General features: G+C 49.6%; 1 protein-coding gene across 5 annotated transcripts; it reads right to left on the reverse strand.

Moving 5' to 3' along the window:
- Positions 1-24,614, reverse strand: CCR6 (C-C motif chemokine receptor 6). 5 transcript variants are annotated; one of them, XM_084776111.1, is made up of 4 exons: positions 24,382-24,614; positions 15,120-15,210; positions 3,539-3,626; positions 2-3,430 (listed from the first exon to the last, which is right to left on the reverse strand). In XM_084776111.1, the coding sequence occupies exon 4, from the start codon at positions 3,422-3,424 to the stop codon at positions 2,333-2,335; it is 1,092 nt and encodes a 363-aa protein (XP_084632237.1). In that variant the 5' UTR covers positions 3,425-3,430; positions 3,539-3,626; positions 15,120-15,210; positions 24,382-24,614; the 3' UTR covers positions 2-2,332. The 5 variants fall into 5 exon arrangements, with proteins under 5 accessions (XP_084632241.1, XP_084632237.1, XP_084632239.1 ...); XM_084776115.1 differs by lacking the exon at positions 24,382-24,614 and having other exon boundaries at positions 1-3,430; positions 15,120-15,150; XM_084776113.1 differs by lacking the exon at positions 15,120-15,210 and having other exon boundaries at positions 24,382-24,394.
- Positions 24,615-26,274: the final 1,660 nt, after the last annotated feature.

Consider the following 26,274-nt stretch of genomic DNA (forward strand, 5'->3'; position numbering starts at 1 on the left):
TTCAAAGTTATTTCAGGTTTGAGACAAAGCACTTTCCATCGAGAAAACGCTAAGATTGCTCCAAGGACACCACGTGGACCTGTTAATTTTAACTGTAGTCTTGACACAATCTAGAATTATCTGGGAAGAGTGTTGTGTTGGTAAGGAGTCAGCTAGATGGTGTCGCCATGGTATTTGTGCAGAGTGTCTTGTTAGATGGTGTCAAGACGCGTCCTGAATGTGGCCTCTTGAATGGGGCCCCCAACTGTATAGGAAAGCAGAAGACGGTGGCCAACAGAGGCCATGCTTCATTCTCTTTTCTCTGTTCTTGACTGTGGCTATGGTTTTCCTTCATTGACCTCTCACAGTAATGCGCTGTGACCTGAAGTTCTTCACAAAGTTGCTTTTGGTCAGCCATGGTATTTTATCACAGCAACAGACATTAAACCAGGACACCATGAAAATGGGGGGGGGCATAATCTGTCCCCCCTCTTTCTCTCTTAGTAGGTCCCAAGACAAAACAAACAAAAAGACTCAGAATTATTAAATCTTGTAAATAAGTTTGTATTTTAATGTGTGAAACCATTGGAGCAAGCCGAGGGGTTATGTTTCCCATGCTGGGCTGGAGGGATAGTACAGGTACCAAAGCTCTTGCCTTGCAGGTGAATACAAAGAGCAGCTCAATGCCCAGAGCCTATGTGAGGGGAAAAATTAAAATAGCGTGGTGGCGGTGCATGCTTGTAATCCCAGTGCTGGCAGAGGTAGTTGGACCGGGCTCCTCTGGCCTGCCAGCCCAGCTACTTATTGAGCACGTTGAGCTCTGAGACACGGAGAGATTTTTGTCTTTAAAAAAATGTCTGAGGAATACACTGGAGGCTGTCCTCTGGCCTAAACACACACACACACACACACACACACACACACACACGCATGCACATGCAGACACATACACACATGCACATGCACATATACATGCAATGCACATACACACACGCATGTACATACACTTGCGTGCACACACACACACGCACATTCACACTATAGAAAGGCATTGCTATATCTCACTAACCATTCAATTCCAAACCATGCATCAGAATCAAATATGTCAGCAACTTCTGCAGTGAGGTTTGCGTTTCCGCATCTCCAGCACGTATCTGCCATCTGCCTATGAGGCCCTCTGAGAGCCAGAGTACCAAAAGCTTCTAATGAGGCAGAGGAATCTCTCTGAAACCTGTTTCTACAGCTAGCTATGGCTTTGGGTAGAGCTGCCAGGCACAGTGAGCGGCACAGGCCTGTAATCCTAGGTCTTTGTAGAACTGAGGCAGGGGATTGCCAAGTTCAAGACCTGCCTGGATACCTTAGTGAGACCCTCTGTCTAAATGAAATATGCAGAAGGGCACCAGAATATAGCACCGCGGCAGCACACCTTCAGAGCCCTAACCCTAGGCCTAGGCTCAATTTCAATTTAAATAAAAAACGCACTTGGCCTCAGAAGCCAGCGTGTTCAGGGGTTCATGTGAAGCTCTCGGTGACCAGAATCTTCAGCATCATTTCTGAACTGGAAGAAAAGCACTTTCAGCCACAGACAAGCCAAGTTTACCATCCGTGGCATGAATGTTAAACTGCTAGAGTCTGCTGAGCCCAGAGTCCAGCCTGGAACAGGCTCCCAGCTCGCCTGCTCAGGCTCCACCCACCTCTGAGGGGAACGGGGAGCCAAGGGAACCTCTTCCATTTCTGGAACCAAGGCCAGGCATCCCACTTCCTACTTGGCTCCTGCCCCCACCCCCACCCCCCACCCCCAGGTGGCTGTTGCAGTTGAGGATGCTTGCTTGCCTTCCCCCTCCCCAGTCTGGTGCTTGCTGAGAAGATAAAACAGAAACAGGTACAGGATCTCCGTGATCTGCCACCAGCTATGGTAAGCGTCCCGGTTGCTCACGAGTTACAGTAGGGCTTCGGTCAGTTTCCCAAGCTACAACGTCCTTGTTTTGTGCTGTGGGTGCTAGGGGTCACTGGGTCTGTGACCCTCCCCTTCGTGAACATTTCTGAATATGCTTACATTCATAAGCGCTTCACTCTTATCCAGACTTCCCTACATCTGATTTTGTGGAGACAAGAGCTGCCAATGTTAACTTGCCATGCACACCTGGGAGGGCCTGGCTGTTTGTGCCCACCTCCTCATTGGTCCTGTAGGAAGTCTTTGCTTAATTTTCATAGTTACTGGATATATTTGGGCATGGCTTTCTTTGTTTCTTCCTTCCTTCCTTCCTTTTTTTTTTTTTTTCTTTCTTTTTTTTCCAAATACAATAGCAAGATTCACAAAGGTTTTCGGGGTATGCGGCTTCATAGCCACACGTTACATGGTAAAGGATGATGCGTTGTCATTGTCTGTAATCTCACTGGTCTGCCTGGAGGCGTAGCTTTCTGAGTACACCCGGGCACAGAGGAAGCCCGGCGCCCTCCTCAGCCTTCTCGCGCACCACACGTCCTTCATGATCTTCATGAAGAAGTTCCTGAACTTCTGCCCGATGAACGCGTACAACACAGGGTTGAGGCAGCAGTGGAGAAAAGCCAGGACCTCAGCCACGTTCCCGGCGTAGGCGCGGAGTTTCTCACCGCCGCAGGGCCGGTTCATCTTACCCGTGTTCACCGCCGTCACAAGAAGGACGGCGTTGTGAGGGATCTCACAGGCCAGAAACACGAGGACCACGGCGATCACCACGCGGATGGCTCTGTGCCTTTTAGAATTCTGGGCCTGCACCAGGGTCTTGATGATGAAGAGATAGCAGAACGTCATGAACAGCAGCGGGATGAAGAAGCCGAACAGCAGCTGCAGCCCCAGCCCCAGCAGCTTCCACGTGATGGGCTCCCTGACAGACCTGTACCGAGGCTCGCAGACGTCCCTGCCCTGCAGCTGGTACTTCTCGTTGAAGATAAATGTGGGGCTGGAGATGACAAATGAAATGAGCCACACTGCCACACAGATGACCCTACTGTGTGCCAGCGTCCTGGACCGTACCCGGAAAGACTTGGTTGCCTGAACGATGGCAACGTACCGGTCCATGCTGATACAAGCCAGGAGCAGCATCCCACAGTTAAAGTTGACTGCATAGATGCCTTTCATCAGCTTACACAGCACGTTGTTAAAAACCCAAGTGTTGGTGGCGTGAGTAACTGCCCAGAATGGCAGAGTGAGGACAAAAAGTATGTCTGTGATGGCCATATTCAACAGGTAAACATCCGTCATGGATCTGGCCTTCTTATAGAAGGCAAAGGTCATCACCACCATAATATTGCCCAGGAGGCCAAAGACACATATTAAAGAGTAGGCGATTGGCACAAACACCCTGGTGAACTGTCTGACCTCTTCCAAGGAGCACGGCTGGTCTTCTGTGGGCACAGAATAGAAAGCTGTGTCAAGGTAGTAGTAGGGCTCTGTGGAATTCATTGTTTCCTGAAGAAAAAAAAACAACAATGAAAAATAGCAACAGTGACAGCATGTTTTCAACCAGCCACATCTAGCCCAGCTCACACTCCCTGCCAAAATAGAGCAGAGTCTCACCCCGTGCGTGATGGCGGGAGAGCCAGGCGGAGAAAGTGAAGTGGGCCGTGCACGCACTCGCGTAGATGTTGGGAGAGCAGAGGTGAATCTGTGAAGGGAGAAGGAAAATGTGCTTCAGTTGTGGTGTGTTCTGGAGCATTCCACCCTGTCAGAACACACTGCACTGCGTGTACCTTGATGTGAAAATATGCACTCGACATGGCTCCTGGGTCTTTCTGAGAAGAGCCAGCAAGCACACACCGTGGGCTCTGACTCAGTGAGTCAAGGCAGCTTTGGTGGCTTGGAAAGAGCCATAAGGAATATGTAAATGAATGAGCCTGCCCAGAATTGGTTAGTCACAGACTGGGATTTGGCTGTTTCTAATCTTTAGCTTTAAGAAAAGTCATATCAGAAAAACAAAAACAAAAACATCCGACAGATTTTGAAATGTATGAGTCTTCACCCAAAATTCCAGTTAATTGTATACAAGAAAATCTTACAGAACACAATCTATAGGTATCTAGATGCAGACAGACGCTCATGTCTTGAGGACTGGAGAGACGGCTCTGTGGTTAAGAAGACTCGATGCTCTTCGGGAGGACCTGGGTTTGATTGCCAGCACTCACACAGTACTGTGTCAGGAGGCCCACAGTTACTGGTAACTGCAGTTCCAGAGGATGTGATGCCCTCTCCTGGCCTCTGAAGGCATCTGCATGCACACAATAAACTTACTAGGATGACCAACCAACCAACCAACCGACCAACCAACCAACCGACCAACCAACCAACCAACCAACCGACCAACCGACCAACCGTCTTGAGCAGACAACACAGTCCTGTGGACAGTCATGAGTCTACACTAGCAAGAGGACTTAGAAACGGAAAGCGCGAAGCCCACTGTGGTGGTGCTCGCCTGTAACCTCAGCTCTCAGAATGCTAACTGAGGCAGGATGATGGTGGGTTCAAAGCCAGCTGGAGATGTATAGTGAAACTGTCTTGAAAAAAAAAATAGCAAAAGATAAACTAAGAGATCAGGAGGGAAGGAGGGAAGGAGGAAGGGAGAGATAACAAAAAGGAAACCGCAAAATGTTTGTGAAGAAGATTTATATGCTGAAATTCCAATTAGCAGAGAGAAGAGTGTGTAGATTTAGGAGCACAGGACTGAACAGTTCTCTGCTGAGATACATTTCTCCACAAACAATAAACTAAGTCAAAACTCTGGAAGGCTTCCTAACTAGAGAAATTGGCTAACTGCTTTTTTTCTTCTCTTTTGTTTTTTTTGGGGTTTTTCTTTTCCTTTTTTCTTTTTCTTGTCTTTCTTTCCTTTCTTTTCTTTTCTTTTCTTTCTTTCTTTCTTTTTTTTTTTTTGGAGACAGGGTCTCTCTGCGTAGCCTTTGCTGTCCTGGACCAGGCTGGCCTCGAACTCACAGAGATCCATCTTCCTCTGCCTCCCGAGTGCTGGCATTATAGGCCTGCACCGCTGCACCCTTGGCTAACTGATTTTGATTCTACCATGAACTCAAGAGAGAGAACAGCTGGGCGTGGTGGCACACGCCTTTAATCCCAGCACTCGGGAGGCAGAGGCAGGCAGATCGATGTGAGTTCGAGGCCAGCCTGTTCTACAAAGTGAGTCCAGGACAGCTAAGGCTACACAGAGAAACCCTGTCTCGAAAAAAAAAAAAAAAACAAAACAAAAAACAAAGAGAGAGAGAGAGAGAGAGAGAGAGAGAGAGAGAACAAAGGTGGAGGATTCGTATGACCTCACTGTGAGAGTTAGAACCGCAATGTCGGGGTCTGTGATGCTGATGATGGAGAAGGCAGGAACAGGAACCCGCGGGATGGCCACAAAGCCCATAAGTGAGCCTTGTACAGATGCCCAGCTGACTTAAACAAGGTCCCAAGCTAACCCCACGATGGAACAACTATCCTGAATTAGTGGTGCAACTGGCTATTATGTGAAGAGGCTGCCCCTCGTCTCCTCCCTCCCACCACAGGAAAAGCAAACTCACACTGGCTGCACCTCTAAAAGCAGAGACAGAAAACACCTAGAGGAAAACATAAGAAAAGCTTTGTGACCTGAAGAATGGAAGAATTTTCTTATGTAGATTGAGAAAAGTAGGGGATGGAGAGATGATTAAGGGTACTGACTGCTCTTTCGGAGAACCCTGGTTCAATTCCCAGCTCACAACTGTCTGTATCTCCAGTGCCAGGAGGTCCAACACCCCACATGGACGTACATGCAGACAAAACACCAATGCACATAAAATAAAAATAAATAAATTATTTTTTAAATTAAAAACATACATTGTAAGTAATAACAATAATAAATTGTGTTTAATGAGAATTAAAAACTTCTGCTCTTTGTAAAAAAAAAAAAAACCACTTCAGAAAATGAAAAAAAAATTGAATTGGAAAATGACCTTTGGAAACCCATATCTGGTCACATCCAGAGCATGCGAAGACTCCGAGTTGTCACCGCACACCTGAAGGACAGAAATGCACAATATGTCGGGGAGGCCAAATCACAACCTCCGTGTGATGTGGCTTCATGCCCACAGGGATGGCCTTGGAAGGCACGGGCATCAGCCGAGACGTGGAACAGGCACAGATGTCCCACCTGGGTGGTGGGACTGTGACATCACACAAACATGTGGACACACGTGTGCTCTCCTCCTGTAACACTAGCTGTGCCCTGGCTACACAGACCAGGTATGGCTCCTGGCATTCACCCAGACAGGAGGCAAAAACACTAACTTGAATTTTTAGAGACAATCCTGCTAATAGCTCCAAACCAGGAAGGACCTAAATGTTTGGGGGTGGGGCTGGGGTGGGGGTAGGGGTGGGGGGGGGGGCTCGGTAAATCACAGTGTTTTCACAAAGTGGAATAATAGTCTATGTGTGGCTGCTTGCCTGTCAAAACCCTGAACTGCTTCAATAACTGTGTGTAACTATGCCCTAGTAATGCTATTTTAAAACTACTGAATGTTCTTTTACACAGATGCCCTTTCACTGGCAGGCAGTGATAGAAGAGTCAGGGGAAGGCTACAGCAAGCACGTGGCCCAGTAGGACTGACGTGGCCCTGAAGGGTGGGATTGGTACAGACTTGGGGAGACTTGAGGGCTACAGGTGTTGGGAACCACAGGAGGCGTGAAGGTTCAGGGTACCACAGAGGTTGCCTTGGGGTGGTGCTTCAAGAAAGAGTCCTGTATCCTCTGAGGAGACCACGGCTTGGGAACGGTCAGTATGGTTCTTAGCTGGAAGGGTTTGGGTAGACAGACATAGGGCGTGGTGATTTCTCCCCATGCACGTTGCCTTGGTGGGGAAAACTGCTGGGATCAAAGACTATGAGGGTCAGCCAACCGTGCTGCATGTCAGTGCCTGGCTAGACTCCCCATATAAGAAAAATATTTGTCTGAACTATGATAAGTCACAGTTTTTGCATCCAAGTAAAATCAGTTCAACGGAAGTTTAAAAAAGTCTCCTGAGATCCTGGTGGTGGTGGCGCACGCCTTTAATCCCAGCACTTGGGAGGCAGAGGCAGGCAGATCTCTATGAGTTTGAGACCAGCCTGGTCTACAAAGTCATGTCCAGGACATCCAGGACTACACAGAGAAACCCTGTCTCATAAAACAACCAAAAAAAGAATGCCTCCTGAGGATAGGCATTGACCTACGACACAGAACAAGGGTAAGTCTGGGAGTCAGGGAGGTAGCAGGCAGGTACAGCCTCCCCAAACAATGTAATTCAGGACTGTACAGAAACCCATGCTATCCCCTGCTGAAAGGATGGCCAGTGTCAGCCATGGTGGCTCCTCATGGTCAGGAGGGCTTGAGGCCTGTACTAGTGCCCAGGCCAGAGGGTATCGTTAGCAGAGGCAGACAATTGCTTGGACGAACATTCTATTCAAGAGACAGTGCCTTAATTTAATCTTACTGATAGCAATGGTGAAATAAATCTCAAGGACCCGAGATTTGTAAGTTGAAGCTGCCTCGGGATGATGCTGTACGTGTGTTGCTACACTGGATAATGATGACCTCAGCATCGCCAGGGCTGGCGATCGGGGAGGGCTTCGAGGGAAGACAACTTGCATATCAGACACTCACAGTACCTGGAAACGAACCAGCCTGTCAAACCACTACTGTCACCACAAGGACGGCGCATGTCGTTGCTAGGAAATTGCACCGGTCACAGATTGGCATCTGGGCCACTGCAGCATGCAGAGTCCTGGACACGTTCTACCCCACGACCTCGATCCGAGTGGCAGCTCACCCACTGGAGACACAGCCTATATGCTTTCTGTTAGGAGAAGGTGTGTTTGATGATAAAGATGTTGCTGGTTCCTAATTAAGTGGTTTTTTTTCTTTCCTTTAAGGAATTTAGAGCAAAATAGATTGTCAATATAGCAAGAGGAGAGCGGCTGGACGTGTAGAGCGTCAGTCAGCCTGTGGCCTGTGAACTTACAAACAGCAACAGTCAAGCTACGCGAAGCAGTATATCTTCCTGTGTTGTCTTCAGGCTCACAACATTCTCTTTCACGCATGCCCACTCACTGGGTCTGATTGTGGCCTGAAGAGGCCACATGCAAAATACACATATGTCATCTGATTCTCAATATGTGATATGGTTATTCTAGGCCTTTAAATGTTCCTAAGTCAGCAGTTCTCAAACAAGTAAAAACAAACAAACAAAATCCCCCAAACAACAACAAAAAAATAAGCTGAACGGGGTGGCGCACACCTTTAATCCCAGCACTCGGGAGGCAGAAGCAGGTGGATCTCTGTGAGTTCGAGGCCAGCCTGGTCTACAAAGTGAGGCCAGGACATCCAGGGCTACAAGGGAAACCCTGTCTCAAAAACCAAAAATCCAAAACCAAAAACAAGTATGTATAGAAATAGTCTAAAGAACAAATTGATATTAAAAGAATCTATGAAAAAATGTCCCAGGTTATTTTTTGGAGAAAAACCTTGGGGTCCAGTGGGGGTGAAATGGGTGAGGAAACCTTTAGAAGCAACAGCACCTTGATATGAGCTGCCGTGAGTAAAGTGTCCATCACCCTGGCTGCTGCTTGTAGGGCTCAGTGGGGCCCTACACTGTACATAACCTCAAAGTGCCCAGTGCCCCAGAGGATCTTTCTCATCGAGTGTTTGTTGTATCTTCAAAGCAGGAGAGAAAGCAGCTCCCGCCTTTTTTCCTGTCCACCCTTTCAAATCATTTCACAGGCTCTCAGAGAATGTCGTTGTTAGGGTGCCTTCTCTGTGAGGACTCAAGAAAGGTAGAACAGCTGACAAAAAAACAACAACAACAACAACAACAACAACAAAACAAAAAACAAAAAACAAAAAAACCCTCACAACTTAAGGCGTAGGAGACAGCTTAGCAAAGTGCTTGCCATAAAGCAAGGGAGCACGAGCTCGGATCCCCAGAGGTATGGAGGCGCCAGTTGGGCTTGGGAGCTTCCCTGTTTTCTTAGCCTCCAAAGGCAGAGACAGGATCCTCAGAGCAAGCTAGCTGGTGAGGCCAACCACACTACAGGTTCGAGAGACCCTGCCCTACAGATGGAATGGCGACCGAAGAAGACTAATGACATCAGCCCTGGGCACATACATGTGCCCACACATGTGAACGCACATATGCACATGTTCCACACAACGCACATGAAAAGGCGAAGGTCACCACTGAGGTATGGAGTCGGCACGCATCCTCATGCATCTTTAAGACTATCATGAAGGACTCTCAGGCACCTGGCATAGAATCAACGAGTAAGTCACCACGTGTTTGCTGACATATAACCGGCAGGCTGATCCCCAAGCCTTGGTAGCCATGGTCACAAGGCAACAGATAAGGGAAGTGTGACAGACATTGCAAATCTATGATTAAATCTGAAAATTGAAAGTAATCATCAGGAGGAAGTATATATAATCTGGTGTGCAGGTTCAAAGAGCAGGACGGGCCAGCCGCTGGGCAATGGGATGGGCTGCCACTCTGCGTGTGATGCTAACCTACGCAGAGCCTAGGGGAGGGGAATAGAGCGAAAGAGGAAGGGAGGGTAGGGACAGGAAGATACAACCGAGGGGATAACAATTGGGATGTAATCTGAATAAATTATAAAAATAATAAAAATGAAAATATCAAGAATCTAAAACAAATTAATAAAGTGGATGACCAAATCAGTGTGCAACTAATTTGGGCAGAGTCAAACAGTGGATCAGGTCTAAAATGCAGAATTCAGCTGTAAGGAAAACTGGGGAAAAAAAAAGGTTCCATAGCTTCAGAATTGTGCTTGTGGATTTGCTTATGGGTATGAGGGCTTTGCCTTCATGCATGTGTGCTCACCGTGTGTGCTTTGCCTTCATGCATGTGTGCTCACCGTGTGTGCTTTGCCTTCATGCATGTGTGCTCACCGTGTGTGTGTCTGGTGCTTAAGGACGTCAGAAGGCAGCATTGCCTCCCCTGGAAGTGGAGCTATGGGCAGCCTCGAGCCACCTTGCGGATCCTGGGAACTGAGCCCAGGTCTTCAGCAGGATAATACATGCTCTCGATCACTGAGCCGTCTCCCCGGCCTCCTGCCTTTGCATTTAAATGGTTAGAAGCTAGACGGAAACCCAGCCTTAGTATGTACTTGGCAGGAAGTCCACCAAGCCCGCTGTGCCCACCCCACCACGCACAGCTGTCTAACTTTGCCACCACCTGTGTCCCCTTTCACTTCAGTCACTCAGCTTTCAGGCTTAAAACCAGCTGCTCAGAGACAATGGTCTGACACACCATGGGCGCTGTGCTCACCCACCGCTTCAAGGATGCCTACTCCTCAATCTCAGGGACCTGTGAGTACGCCAACTTACCTGACAAGAGAGACTGTGTAGACGTGGTTAGGCTTGGACAGATAGAATTGAAGGCCCTCAAGACTCCCCTGAGAGAGGAGAGAAGAAAGCTAATGATGGAAACGTCTGTTGCTGCTTAAGGCAGAAGAGAAGCCACAAGCCAAGCAGCTTTCCTGGAGAGGCTGGGAGGAACCCTCTCTGACAGCTGTTGTGAAAATAGGAATCTGGGTCCTGCTACAGGAGCCCATAACCGGCTCAGTCAGAGGCACAGATTCCCCCTCTAGAAGCCCAGAAGAGGACGAGGCACTGTGCCCAGCTGCTCTGCAACTGAGCTTGGGATCAGATCCTTGGCTGCAGCACTCAAAGGAAGCTCAGCCACATGAACGGCCAACGTGGTGGCAGTGACAGGAGACTCCCACAGAGCTCAGCAAAACGAATGTTGGTCTAACTTTTAGGCAAATCCACTGAAAAGGCCAGGCTCAGAACGAGGTCCGTGCCAGACTCCACACCTGACTCTGGCCAGATTTACACAGTGATTAGGGGCTGGGGGAGGAGCCAGCTGGGGGTCCTTGGTCATCAAACAAGCAAGATAAAGCGTTCTGTGGCTTCAGAAGTGGAGGATCAGCTAGAAAGGACATCCATCAGGGCTTGAGAGATCGTAACTTGAAAGAGGGGTGTCCACTTTGCCCTAAAGTAGGACTCTGCCCAGGATTAGAGATGACATGACTACCAGGAAGAATTTCAGACAGTTCAACAACAGCGACACAGGTGCCCTTGGGACCTGGTGACCCCTGTCAGTTTGAGTGGATAAGCTGAACACAGGATGGCCTGGACCTCTTGGGCCAGGAGCCCTAGAGAACGGAGACTGCAGGAGATGGGTGAACATGAGAGATAGCTAACAGGTGCCAGGGGACCCTGGAGTCCTAGCTACAGATGCTTATCAGCAGAGTAACCGCGAGCCTAGACTGCTTAGACTGCATTCGTGCCTAGTTTTATGGGTGATCTGAGCAAGGGCTCTTGGAGACAGGAGGTAGGTGAGGAGCATGTGCGCATAATAGGGGGTCTTGAGAAGAGCGCATGCATACGCTGTGCTTTTCATTTGTCTGTGACCACACTCGTTCCTAGTCAGCTGTGCCTGGGGCCGGAGGGGCGGTGTTGTCCCTGCTCTGAGAAAGGACTGCTTCCTATGCAAGTGTCCTCTGATGGGTTGTTGGAAAGCTCACTGTCAGGAGAGGCCCATGGGTCCTCTGGCTGTGTGCTTTCTCTCTTTCAAGCTGCAAAGCTTCCGTTTTCTAGGAATCTTCGCCAGAAACCTCATTTACACAGGAAGAGTGTGCGCCCCACTCTGCAGCCCTAATGAAACCTGGCTGAACTTCATCCGGAGACGACTCTGTCCAGTATATCGTCAGGGCCACCCCATAATATCACACATCACAAGAAGGAGACGGGGGAACCTCTTAGGATGTACTTTGAGGGCCACCAAAATGGTACATAGGCTGGTTTATGCCTAGACACTTAAGTATGCACACTTGCATAGGCGGCTTACTCTTGGTGATTCATAGAGAAGCCCCGGCCACGCCCTCAGTGTATCTTACTGTTTTCCCAGGTTCCTCCCTTTCCCCCTAACCCCATGCCTTAAGTCTATATTAAGATAACTTTAATAAAATCTCCATATCTCGGGCAGAGCATGGTGGCACACACTTGTAATCCTAGCATGCAGAGGGGTAGAGGCAGGTGGATCTCTGTGAGTTCGAGGCCAGCCTGGTCTACAAAGCTAGTCCAGGACAGCCAAGGCTACACAGAGAAACGCTGTCTCAAAAAACCAAACCAAAAAGAAAAAAGAAAAGAAACCAGCTCTTGGGGACAGCGTGGCTTTGAGTGGCTTTTCGGCTCTTTCAGTGGCACCTTCTCCCCCCTCTCTCTGCTCTCCCTCTCCCACCTCTGTTCTCTCTTTCCCCTCCTGCTTCTCTCTCCTCCCAGCACCCAGATGCTTAGGTGAGTTCTCTCCTGCCTTTCACACTTAAAGTCTGAAACCACGGAGACACTCACTCCTCTCCCCCTTTCCAGTGAAAGCAGCAGAGCCAGGGTGCCAAAGTGGACCGCACGCCGCTGGCCTGGCCAACCCTGCCTCTGCCTCTGGGCTCTAACATTTCAGAGGGTCAGAAACCACTGCTTTAGGGGGAAATTTTCTTTTCCTGAGACAGGGTTTCTCTATGTACTTTTATGTACTCTATGTGTCTTTTATGTACTGTGATACGGGTTTCCTAAAGCCATTTTTCATTATGTACACTGTGCAAGGAAAGGGGACCTGAAGGTGCCATGTATCCGACTGTCATGGCAGTTAGAGCCTTAGCTGGTGTCAGATAGTGGATGATAAGCCTAGAAGAACAGCTACATGTGGCTTTGAGATGGATCAGAGACAGGCAGCCCAGAGAGAGGGAGAGGGAGAGCGAGAGAGAGAGAGAGAGAGTTAGCTTAAGTATGTGCCTAGATGTGTATGTGTGTGCATGTCTGTTTATGGGTATATGTGCTCATGTGCATATGCAGCTACATTGGTGTTCACATGTGTAGGTATGTAGGCGTGGGTGTTTGCATATGCATGCACAATTCTATGCATGAGCATTTCTAGCCGTGTGTTTGGATGGGTGCACATCTGTGTATATGTATGTATATACACGCATATACACATATGGTATATACTAGCCTAGGTTAAATGTATTTGAATGAGTGCCTATGCAGATGTGGGTGTGGGTGTGTGCCCAGCTGTGTGCAGGCTGTAAATCAAGTTCCACTCATGTGCTGGGCACCACGATCACTGTTTCCCATCTGTTCCTGCTGCAGCTTCACAGAGCTCGGTCAGGTGGCGGCAGACAGGCCATAGGCCATCTGAGGCTATGAGCAGTGTCCGTCACCACCACCTGGGTCGCTTTGCCACGCAGTTCCCACAAGCCCTTCAATAGTAAGTTTAGTTAAGCCCTCTTCCTTCAAGCGTTTCCTACAGCAGTGCTAGGGGTGCAGTGTGGGTGTTAAAAGCACTGGGCTCACATGCATGCTGGCTTCTCTGCTCTGTGAAAGTCAGTGCAGCTCAAAGACAAGACTTGTTCCTTCTGCTTTTTAGCTGGTGGTTAGGAAGAACCCAGAAGGTGTTTTCCAGAGATTTGCTTTGTTTGGCAGTTCACTTTCATGTTGTATATTTTGTTTGCTTTGTTTTTGATGCAAGGTCTTACTATTTGACACAGGGTGGAATTGTACCCACAATCCTTTGCCTTTAGCTACTGAATTCTGCGAGTACAGGCTGGGACTATATGCGCCGCTAATATTTCCTTGATTTACTTATTTTCAGGCATTAAATCTTTAACTGCTTCAAGAGTAGCTGCGATGCAGCCTTTGTGCCTGTTCTGTATTTAGGGGGTGCTGGTCTCCACAATCTCCCGCCTACAGCCTTGTGGCTCACATATCTCCCACTGCTTCTTTACCTTAACTCAGCGTTCAGCTTTGTCTCTCTGTGTACTGAACTAAACAATTGCAGATTTAGGGGTCTAGAGAGGTGACTCCATTACTAATAGCAAGCACCCCTCTTACAGAGGACGAGAGGCCCATTCTCAGGACACGCGTTTGGCGGTTCATTGCCACTTGTAATGAGCTCCTGTGGGGTCCAACACCCCTGGCTTCCATGGACACTTACACTAATGCATTCACATCCCCCCCCCCACATATACGCATAATGAAAAAATAAATAGTAAGTCTTAAGGAAGACATTGCTTTGCTAGGACTGAGTGCAGCTAGGGTAGACCAGTCGCCTCATGAGGTCTGTGCTTCAGTCCTAGCAATAAAAAACAAACAAACAAACAAACAAACAACCCAATAGTCTGGGAATGGTGGCACCGGGCTGTGATCCTAGGTACTCAGGAGGGTGAGGCAGGAGAATAGCAAGTTCAGTGCCCGGGCTACAAAGTGAATTAGGAATATAGCTCACTGGTGGAGTGTTTGTCTGGCACGTACCATACCCTAGGTTCAGTTTCTAGTAACATACATGTACTCACACCACATATTTACACACACGCACACACACGCACACACACATACACATACCACACATACCACCATAAACACAAACGCACACAACACAAAGCATGCACACACACCACAAACACAAACAGCACATACATAACATACACGACACCCCCCCCACAACACACACCATACATACACAAGCACCCACAACATGCACACACTACACTTCCATACATACCACCCCTACCCTTCACATACATACACTTACACACACAACACAGACTACCACCACATACAAACACAGACACAGAAACACACACCGCACACCCCCACATCACACACAGACTTACACATACCACCCCCACACACTCACACCCACACATGCACCCCCACACACCACACACAACGTGTACACATCTCACACATATTACACACACACACACACACACACACACACACACACACACACCATTCCTCTCCAGACTGATGTATCTCAGATTTTTTTTCTAAGGAAACAAGTGATGACCAAACCATCTCCAAAGCTCTGGTGTGAGGCAGTGAGAACAAAACCTCCCATGAACCTACAGGAAGAGCCAGCTTCTAGAAAATTCATTTCTCTTCTGAACCCACAAGGACGTGTTCTGTGGAAGCTTGGTTGGCACGCCTACATCCCATAGGACACTGTCCCTATCAGACATTCACATCAGAGGTGAAAATGTCCAAGAACTAAGACATGTCTGAAAAAAACGGGAAAGGGATGCATGCTCACCCCAGGAAATGCTGAGATCCGGAGTGGACGGGCTAGCTACCCGCGCCTCGGTGGTTGTCCAGGCTCCAGTCCTAAGGGTGTGAGGACCATTCTGTCAACAGATGCAACAGCAGTGAGCACTGAGAAATGAATAGTGAGCTGCTAGAGTTGCCAGAAGACAGTCACCCAGTCACCACTTCCTACTTAAAAGCAACGCCTACCTGCCTGGATATAAATGGTTAACCATGTACAGCCAGTAGGCTGTAAAAGACTTATGTATCACCATCATCATCATCATCACCACCACCACCACCACCACCACCACCATCACCTGACTTGGAGTCAAACCAGTACAAAGAAGAGAAGAGGAGAGCTTGGTTATGTGGTTTTTCAAGGAAGAGAGCCTTGGTCCTGTTTTCTATGTGAAGTGTTGGTGTATCACAGTCTCCTGGGAGGGAGGATGCTGGAGCCACCTGGAGGCAGCGTGTGGATCTGCTGTGTTCAGAGCAGCCAGGCCCCACAATGGTCTCTGCCTCAAGCACTGGAGAGAGTGGGAGAGACGTGAGAGGGGGGGTACGTGGGACAGAGATTGGGAAAACGCAGTCTTTAGCTAGCTTCCGTTTCTGTGCAGTGAGATTGAAAAGTTGGGATCCCTAAATCAGGGCCTCTCATCTTCAAGAGATGGCTGGTAAGAGTTACCATGACTACCCTGGCCTTAGCGGGACCATGGGAAGCAACAGGCGAGAACTTACTTTTAGGTGCAGGTGTTTGTGGAGCTAGTTCCTCTGGATTGAGACACTCCTTTTGGGGGGAGGCACATAGGATTCGAAAGGACCCTCTCCAAGGTTATATGCACAGTGACAATTGCTGAAGAAAGGAGCCTCTGAACCTGGAGCTCCATGGGTCGTCATTAATGCCACAATGGAGTTTCCAGGAGACAGTCACCTTTGAGTCATAGACTCCTCTTTTTTTTTTTTAACCATCTTATTTTATGTGCGTGGCTTTTGTTTGCATGTATATTTATGTACCACATGTGTCCGTGGTGTTCAAAGAAGTCAGAAGAGGGCATTGGAAGATCCCCTGGGACCGAGGCTATGGGTGGATGTGAGCTGCCATGTGGGGTTCTGGGAATCAAAACCCACGTCCTCTGCGAGGACAAGTGCTCTTAACCCCCAAGCCAACTCTCCAGGCTCGTGGTGTAAAGGGATGTTTCTTCATGTCTACAGTTGTTTAAATACTAAAGAAGCAAAAAAAAAAATGTGAAGTTGTTCACACCTCAGTGGCCAGGAAGCAAGTCCCAGGAAATGCTGAACACGGCCCAGTGGAGACACAGCGGTCAATTCCGACCAGGGCTGGCTGAACCTCGCTCTCAGTTCCTAGGGCTGCTGACCCAGTGGTCTCACAAACAGTGGCCCAACTGGCTCAGTCTGAGTACACTTTGCTTTACACCTTTCTGCACCACAGAACCCTAAATCAGCTTGTCCCCACGCTTGAGTGTGACAGGAAAACTAGAGCCTGCCCTGTCCTGCTTAGTTGCTCCAGGCTGTCACATTAGTTTTGTCCAGTCCTTGTCTCCAGCAAGCTTCTCCCTGAAGACTGCATGGTTTCTGCTTGCCCGGCCCTGGCTCTCCGTGAGAGGTGAAGTGTCTGCAGACCTTGTGACCACAGCTGTCCTTGTCCTTCTGACTGATGCCCTCCTTCTCTGTTCTATGGCAGAGCCTGGGATTTCCCTTGATTCCAAGTGGCCTGGTCCTCTTGCTTGAGGGAGGCCTGTGCTGTGGCAGTACTCCCCCATGCTTAGAACACACCTACACACACACACACACACACACCTACACACACACACACACACACACACACACACACACACACCCCATAGGAAGGAAAGCCGAAAACAACTCTCCCTGGCCTCAGCCTCCCTCTCCCAGTGGCTCTGTTTCTCTTCTTTCCAGGGTAGAAGCTGTTAGACGTGCCCACCAGGGAGTTTACTGGCCTCACAGAGGAAGAAACCAGGCTTCTAGGATGCGTGGGCCTGTTTTTTCTACCCAGTCCTTCCCACTCCTTTCGTGACCTCGTGTGCCATGAAGATGAGACAGGGTCTCACTATGTAGCCCCGACTGTCCTGGAACTCATCGTGTGGACTAGACTGGCCTCAGACCCACAAAGATCCGTCTGCTTCTGCCTCCTGAGGACTGGGCTTAAAGGCGTGCACCACCACTGCCAGGGTAGAAAGCAAGTCTCTTACAGAGAACTAACCCCAGAAAAGACTCACCTGAAAGAAATTTAAAAATCAATAAAACAGATTTAACTTTGTTAAGGACCAGAAAAACAAAAACAGAAATCCTACATGTTGGGCCCAAAGCATCAAGGGACCACCACCCAGAAGGCTGTGGACCTATCCTCCTTCCCTTAAAAGGGGGGCTGTTTCTGACCTTCCTCCTCTACTCAAGGGAGTAAGTGAACCAAGGCACATCCTCTCTGCCTTTCAGGGCTCTCAGCCCACGACAGATGGCTTCCATTCACATACCCACTGTTCCCGGCCTGCGTAGAGATACGGAGCTGTGGTCTCTCAAACTCTTCGCTGCTTTGTGTGTTCTCTGCCCCAATAGTTCTTTCACATCTCAGAGCAAAATCCAAATCTTACATCACCCTGAGAACATCCAAGTGCATTTGTTTTCATCTGGGAATGCCCCACGCCAAAGCTCCGCCCACAAATGTGAACGGCATCGTGCCTCTACACGGATACTGTAGGGTACATAGAAAGTAAGCCCCTCAGTGGGCAGCCATGCAGTTTTGTATTAACGCTTTGCAGTCTGAACATGACACAGTCAGTGTGAAAGTTCCATTGGGAACAAAGTCCAGAGACAGCTGGGTGACTTGACATCTCAGCCACCACGCTGGTAAGCAGGGGAGGACTTGAGTGTTATGTAAGGCTCTTGGGTAGAGGAAGATCACAGACTGTGGGACTGCAGAGTCTTGGGCACTCTTGACCTGTCTAGGCTCACAAAGCCGCACATTGGTTGCATTTTAATTTGCCTCTGCATGAGCAAAGTCAAGCCAACATTTGTAAATAATCAGAGGGCCCTGACACAGCTCTGCAGTTATAACCAAGTCCCATGAGGAAGAGAAGGAGAGAGAGAGAGAGAGAGAGAGAGAGAGAGAGAGAGAGAGACAGACAGACAGACAGACAGACAGACAGACAGAGACAGATAGACAGACACAGAGAGAGAGACAGAGACAGACAGACAGACATAGGGGCATGAGGCCCAGAGAGGTGCTGACTGGGGTCAACGGGCAAATCAAAGCAAGGGAGAGAAACCTAAGTGGTACCCAGAAGTTCAGGTCACCCAAACACCAATGCAGGGCGACCAGGGAAGGCAGGAGAGAAGAGCAGTTGAAGGAACATCTACATAGTAGAGCTTCTCCTGAAAAGTGACTGTGTGGCTCCTAGCTCATGCTGGGCAGCCTGAGAATCACCTCTTGGTATGAGTGTGTGGGAGGAAGCAAATGCTGAAGGGAGGAAGCAAACGCTGAAGGGAGGAAGCGAACGCTGAAGGTGCCTACGACTGAGCTGTAGGAAGAACCATTACCACCTCTCGCTCTTCACGTGGTCTCCCAATCCCCCGTCTGACTTCAGCCGCCGCTGCAGAGGACAGAGATGGAGAGATGTCCAGGAAAGAAAGACACACAGACACTCTAGGAACAGAGATCCAGAGACCATGAGACTTTGATCCAGTAAAAATGTCCTTTAGCTCGTTCCTGGACTAGCTCATAACTTAATTTCTAACTTATCTATTTTACGTATGCCATGTGCCTGGTTGCCTCTCCTTCAGTTTCATGGGTCTATTTTCCTCAGACTCCGGGGTGTAGCTTTGCAGTTATAGTTTCTCTATAGAGTCCATGTCTCTCCCTGCCAGAACTCCCACTTCCTATTTCCTGCGACAGCTAATAGGCAGAGGAGAGAAGGAAGAAAGGAGTTGGCCACAAGAAGGAAAGGCTAGGAGAGGAGTTGCCATGGCGTTCTCCTAGAGGACAGACGTGAGAGTGAGGATTACAAGTAACTTGGGGTGTATGGCTGGGAAGTAGCTAAGCCAGCAGAGAGGGGTAGCACAGACCAGTATCTGCTCAGTTATTGTGCTTAAAGCTCATTAATAAGTCCAATAGGGGCTGGGCGTGATGGCGCATGCCTTTAGTCCCAGCACTTGGGAGGCAGAGGCAGGGGGATCTCTGTGAATCTGAAGCCAGCCTGGTCTACAAAGTGAGTCCAGGGCAGCCAGGACTACACAGAAAAACCCTGTCTCAGAAAACAAGATAAAAGAAAAAAAGAGAAGGCATCTAATTACACCTTATTGCAACATTGGGGGACAGGCAGGGACTGCAGAAACCACAAGGGACCACAAAGAGGGTTGCAAAGACCATAGAGGATAGACCATAGGAGATGAAGGTGCAGAGACCACGAGACCAGAGTCTATGGAGGGCAGTAAGAGCAAGACTGTAGAGGACAAAGGCAAAGAGGCCTTGGAAGATGAGGATGCAAAGATTGTGACAGTGGGGGATGGTGGTCCAGAGACAACGGGGGATGGTGATCCAGAGACAGTGGGGGATGGTGGTCCAGAGACAGTGGGGGACGGTGGTCCAGAGACAGTGGGGGATGGTGGTCCAGAGACAGTGGGGGATGGTGGTCCAGAGACAGTGGGGGATGGTGGTCCAGAGACAGTGGGGGATGGTGGTCCAGAGACAGTGGGGGACGGTGGTCCAGAGACAGTGGGGGATGGTAGTCCAGAGACAGTGGGGGATGGCGATCCAGAGACAGTGGGGGATGGTGGTCCAGAGACAGTGGGGGATGGTGGTCCAGAAACAATGGGGGATGGTGATCCAGAGACAGTGGGGGATGGTGATCCAGAGACAGTGGGGAATGGGGATACAGAGGCTGAAGAGACCATGGAGAATGGACACATAGAGTCCACAGGAACAACTAAAGGACTTAATCCTGACGGACATCTCCCATCGAGCAGGACTCAGCCTTTAACCAACAAGAATGGTTCAACTGTTCTTGGCCACTTGGCCCTCAGGTTCTCTTTCTGGAAGCTGGCCTCAGAGTGACTATACCTTCTCCTTTTCCTGGGATTTCCTGGGACATGTAAAGTTCAGGGTTAAAGCCAAACTGGAAAGGAGGTCCCTGTTCTCTCACAGAGGTGATGGCAGTAAAGAGCAGCCTTTCTGCTTCTCTGCAGTATAAACTCAGCAAAGGAGGGAGGGATGCCAGAAAGTCAGACAGGGCAACTGTCATGGATGTGAAGGATGGGCCAGCTCCTCATTGCACCATGGGAAAGCAGGCGCCGCAGCCTGCCTGGTGTTTCTGGAGGCACACGGAGCTGAATTTGGCACCCTTTTTTCTGAATACCTTTGACAACTCCCCTCCTCTGGGGCTGTTCTGAGATCTGAGAGAGACACTGTGCTTATGGCATATGTCCTGCACTCGGCAGGTCCTATCTGGTCACTGTCTCTTAAACATGATCTCCATCAAGCCAATAGTTGGTCGCTCTTTATTGAACAGAACATTTTGACTGAACCATTTGGAAATACCAGATTCTTCGAAAATGTTCTCTGAGGTCCTGAAGTTGAGCTACTCTGGCCGCATGTCAAATGCACAGCTTTATTCTCGTCAGAATAGGTAGATAAAGGTAGGAATGGACAAACCCCACCCGGAAGATGGACAGCCGTCCAAGAGTGAGCACTTAGGGCTACAATGGGGGTGCTGGGGTGGGGGGCAGCCTAGGCACTTAGCAGCAGCTTCACATGCTCATCTCTACTTCCTGTATTGCCCTGGATGTGGCTAAGGTGACATAGGGTGACACTCACTCACCGTGAGTGAGCTGGGTCCCAGAACAGTGAAAGGCCTAGCTGTGCTGGCACCGACACCCACTGCTGGAAACAGTACTTGGCTACTGGCCCTCCCCACTTAGGAAAGTTAGCGGAGCAAAGGGCCTGGGACCTGCACTGGTTTGCTGCAGGCCACACTGACCCATTCTGCTTGCTGGGAAAGGCTACACTGATTTACAGAAAAGGGCCTTGCTGACATCGATGTTCCAGGGCAAAAATACCATAATCAGCAGCTGTTGCTGCTGCCAAACATCGCAGATCCTGGGGACTGAGAACTTTACACCAGCTAGGACCTCTGAATGTGTTTCTATGGCAATGGCATCAAAACGCACTTGCTGAGCTAGCAGGTCTGGAGAAGGGAAGGAACCCTCCAAGCCTGCCCCTCCACCCTGACTCCCTGTAGCCTTGCTGTGTTGAGTGGCAGGCCCCACAAAGTGACGTCATCAAATGCCCTGCTCATTCCTAAAGCCAGAGCTCCTGGCCTACGACCACAGAGTTCGGTGGGGTGGACGCATAGTGATACTGTGTAAAGATTCAAACACTAATGTGAGTCCTTCTGTCCCCAAGTCCCTAGAAGACAGCAGGCTGGAGGGAAGTACAGAAGCAACCACAGGGACAGCCCACACTCAAAACTAGGTTCCCTTCTCCCCAGGGCCATGGGAGCCATTTTTAGCAGTATGGCTGTTTGCTACGGTGAGTCGGCCCAGCCCTACCCTGGTCCTCGATGGCTACCCTGCCTTATCCGTGAACATCTTTTATCACTGCCCCCAACTTCCTCCTTGGGTTTTAAGATATAAACCTCCTCTTCTACCTGCCTTTTTTTTTTTAAGTTTCCCCTCTCTGCTTTGTCGTCTGTAGGATTCTTTTCTTTCTTTCTTTCTTTCTTTTTTTGACAAGTAAAAGGAAAGTTGTGGTTAGCAGGCATTCATTTTTCTGCTGTGATGTCTGCTTTACATTTTGTTTTCCTTGAGACAGGGTCTCTGTGGTCTAGGCTGATCTCCAACTGGCTGTAACTGAGCAGGATCTTCTGATCCTCCTGCCCCACCTCTGGAGTGCTAGGATTACAGGTGTGTGCCACCATTCCCAGTTCCGGACAGTGCTGGGTGCTCAACCAGTGCCCTTCCTTAGAGTCTGAATTCAATTCCCTCCTATTCTCTCTCTCTCTCTGTCTCTCTCTCTGTCTCTCTCTCTGTCTCTCTCTCTCTCTCTCTCTCTCTCTCTCTCTGTCTCTGTCTTTCTGTCTCTCTCTCTCTCCCCCTCTTTCTCTCCTTCTCTGTCTCTCTCTCTCTTCTTCCTCCTCCTTCTTTTTCTTTACACACAGAGTTTCTCTATGAGCCTTGCCTGTCCTGGACTCACTTTTGTAGTCCAGGCTGGCCTTTACCTCACAGAGATTCACCTGCCTCTGTCTCCTGAGTACTGGGACTAAAGGTGTGTGTCACCACACCCAGGTGTGTGTGTGTGTGTGTGTGTGTGTGTGTGTGTGTGTGTGTGGTTTTTTGAGACAGGGTTTCTTTGGGTAGGCCCAGCTGTCGTGAAACTAGCTCTGCCTCCACCTCCCGAGTGCTGGGATTGAAGGCATGCCCCTGGCCTGAGTTCAGTTTCCTGCCATTGCAAGTACATTCCACTTGCCGTTCCGGATAAGCTTGTTGTACTATATGCCGGAATACAGAGACAGCTGCTGCATCGATTCCTGCCTCACGTTCAGCAAAGGCTACCCACCTGAGCATCTCACACATTTACCATAAGACTCCACGAGGTTAAGCCGTGCTGCAGCGTAGCGCCTGATGCGGTTCCCGGTTGTGCTCCAGTAAGAGCACACCTTCTAGCCTTGTCTTGCCTTCCTTGACCTTCTCCCATGGCCTCTGCTGAGGCCATGCGTGCACCCCCTCTGTAGCTAACGAAGAACCTTCAAGCTCACAGGACTGTGAGTCCGATTCAGCGGGGCCCCGTGCAAAGCGTTTGGAGTTGGTGTGGCGGTGTTAATGGCTCCATCAGGCTTTGCCAGTAACTCAGGGTCCATCTTGCCTCACTGGTTGGCCTTCCAACACACTAATCCCATCCAGGCTGGAAACCAGACAGCCCTATTTATCAGAACTGTGCCTAAAATAAGAGCTGGTGTATTTGAAGACACACCTGAGGGTCTCCCCTGGGAGAAGCACCCAGGCTGAGGGCAGGAGTTTGCGGTATCTATTTTGGCTATGGTCTCTTTTTCTGCTTGTTTCCTCTTTCTGGGACTGGCTTAGAAGACATTATTATTAGGTAGGAAGTCTCCAGGTAAGCCGGGGCTCAGGAGGCCTAAGGCACTTGGAAAACAGCGAGGGAACGCGGAGGCCTCTGATGATGTCATATTCACAGCGCAACAGCGTCTTTAAGTGACAACAATCAGCCCACAGCCCTGCGAAACCCACTAGTTTGTCACTTTCACTTGGAAGTTGATGCTGTCAAAAGAATTGTCTTCCGACCAGTCGAATCACCCTGGGTTCTCCTGAGCGGTTGCACAAACCGTCCTTGGTGGATCTGCGCACTCCACTTGGGTGGGCTGCAGGCTCACCAGCTGCCTGCACCCTCATTCTCAGCTACATGTCGCCAGTGGTTCCTCCCTCTGTCCTGGCCGAGTCCCTCTGCCTCAACTCCTCCCTACTCTTCAAGGTCCACTTCCTCTTCTGATCCCCATCCACCTTAGGACCACCCTGCAGCCAACTCCGCTGCCCAGTGCAGCCCTGGGTGACAAGGACACCGAAGCCAGTTGGAGTTTGTGGAATCTGCATTTTCTTTTTTCCTTGCTATAGCTGAGTCCTTCTCCAGAGGTGGTCTCTCGTGTCGGAGCCTTTGCAAATGTTTCCGTGCTTCTTTGCCAGGCACTGGCTGCCTTACTGCAGAGCTGCACTGGGTTAAACGCTGTATTCTAGGGCTCAGTTGGTAGAGCACTTGCCTAGTGCCCATGAAAGACTGGCTTCAGTCCCCAGCAGCACAGAAACCTGGTCTGGTGGCACATGCTGGTAATCTCAGCACTTGGGTTACCCTGAGCTACATAGCAAGATCAAGGCCAGCCTGGGATATTATGAGGCCTTGTCTCACAATCAGCCAAAGGAAAAAGGATCTCCTTATGGGATAGAAAGGGCAGAGACCCTGACACCTGAAAAATTGGGACTCAGACTCCTTCTCCTCCACCCTAGACATGGTGAGAGTGACATTAGATGCTGCATACTAAGTCCCGTAGAATATTTGTGGTCCTTGGAAGACTGCCACAGTAAGCATCTGTCCTCCATCTCAACAGGACTGAAGAACGCAGGCCTCAGCAGCAAGACCACGACACTATTCCTCTGTCTTCAAAGCCTGACATTCACAATGACAACAGAGACCCCGTGTTTCCCAAAGTCTGAGGCGAAACAAAACTTACCAACAGTGTTCCAAGCCACAAACCAGCAGCTGCAGTTTTTCTTTTCAATTTTAGATTTCTTAGATCTTTGCTTCCTCTCACAGGTGTGGAGACCTCCCCAGCCCTAGTCGCAGGGGATTGAAAGTGATGCCTTCAAGCCGCAGGTGGTGTCTATCCTTGCTGGTCTGCTTGGGGCTCAGGGCTGGGCTCCTTAAGGCCGTGTGACCTGTTCCTCACCCTCATGCGGGGTGGCGAGCTGCCTCACCACAAGTGTTCTATCTTCAACACGCTGCAGACCATATGAAGGTAGCAAAGGTGGAGGCAGGAAGGCACCTTATGTAACTAGGTCAATGATTTCATTGTGAGATGCAAATTTTTTTTGTTGTTTCAGAATTATTAGTCTGTGGAATCCTTCTCGGTTCTTGGAAATTACATATCAGCCAAATGATTGTAAAGATCTCTGAAAGGGGGTCGAGCCTGTCTACCTAATGGATTATAGTTAGCCACCCACATTTTTACTCCTTGAGGATGGAAGTGTAAAGACCTCTCAGCAAGCGTCTGTGAAGTGCCCCTAACCCCCAGTACAGTCTTTGTTTGGCCCTTGGTGGAAACCACCAGTGACTTCTGGTAGGCAAGGTGGGTGACAGCTCAGGCCTGTGGCATCTGCGCCTCTCCTTGTGAATCTCAGCAATTCTGTTAAAGGCCATTTCTATGTGGCACAAGGCAAGGGTACTTTTCACCTACTTCTGACAAGTAAATTTTTGCAAAATAGATATTTCCTACCCCTCATTACTCAGGCGTGGAAAAGCCGGCTCACAAAGGTGTTGAGTGATTTGGAGCTGCGGGGTTCAGTGAGTAAGACTGCTGAGGGCTTTTTCTACAAGGCTGCATTTATAATATCTCATCAGTAAACACTCATTCCCTGACCACTCTGGGCCTGCTACACCCTGTTCAGGGAATGGCAGACGGAGCAGGGAACGCAACAGGCGGAGTCCTTGACCCTGACAGATCTACACGCTGGTCGAATCACGTATGCACAGTATGGTAGCCTTAGCTGTGATGAGGTCAGCTAATGGACTCGTGTTACATACAGTGAGCACACGTGAGAGGGGCCTCCGACGGGGAAGAAAGAAGTGGTTTCCAGGATGTGGGATCTAATGCTGAAAGGGAACCCTGGCTGAGGAGGCGAGAGTGATGTCAGAACGCCGGGACAGACGCAAGGCAAGGAAGGAGCAGGCACGGGGCACCGGCCGCCTCCCACCTCTACACCGATGCACGAGGCCACCCGTCCTTAGAAAGGAGCAGGGGGGGTTCACGCTGCTTTTGAAGCACCCCAAATTCACTACAGCTGGGGGAGACTTTCGGTTCTCCTTAGGTGTCTATCACCTGGGTACATGGGAATGAACTGATCCGGCCAAGGTGGGACCCCTCCAGGCATCAGACTGGTCAGTACTGGCTCTTCTTCACTGCTGACAGGCCTACAGAGTAGAAGTCATACTCGCCCCATCACGGCTCAGAAGAGGGGACAAATGAATGATGCCCTTATTCCCTTATTCCCATTGGCTTACGGAGAGCCTGACAAGATGGCAGCCTCAAGTGGCCTGAGCACAGCGCACAGCGTGGCTCTGAGGCTCAACGACAAACGACCCTGGGCTCCGAGAATCTCAGTCTTCAGGGTCCTGTAGGGCGCCTCTTAAAGGCCCTGTCAGGAAATCACAGTCCGTGTCTATTGATGTTGGGGGTTGAGCTTTTGCTGGAATTTATAGCCTTTCCACTGTGATCAACAACTGTGACCCCCAAACCTCATTAAACACACCTTGCTACCACATAACAGTGGGGTCTTGGGGTGGCCACACCCAACACCACTTCCTCATTCACTAAAAGCAGCCTGGTTTGGAGGCATCACTAAGTCAC

The sequence above is a fragment of the Acomys minous genome, assembly GCF_964271855.1.
Source record: "Acomys minous genome assembly, chromosome: 3".
Taxonomy (NCBI): domain Eukaryota; kingdom Metazoa; phylum Chordata; class Mammalia; order Rodentia; family Muridae; genus Acomys; species Acomys minous.

Coding starts and splice junctions, on each gene's coding strand:
- CCR6 (XM_084776115.1), bottom strand. CDS start 3,424: ATGAATTCCACAGAGCCCTACTACTACCTTGACACAGCTTTCTATTCT.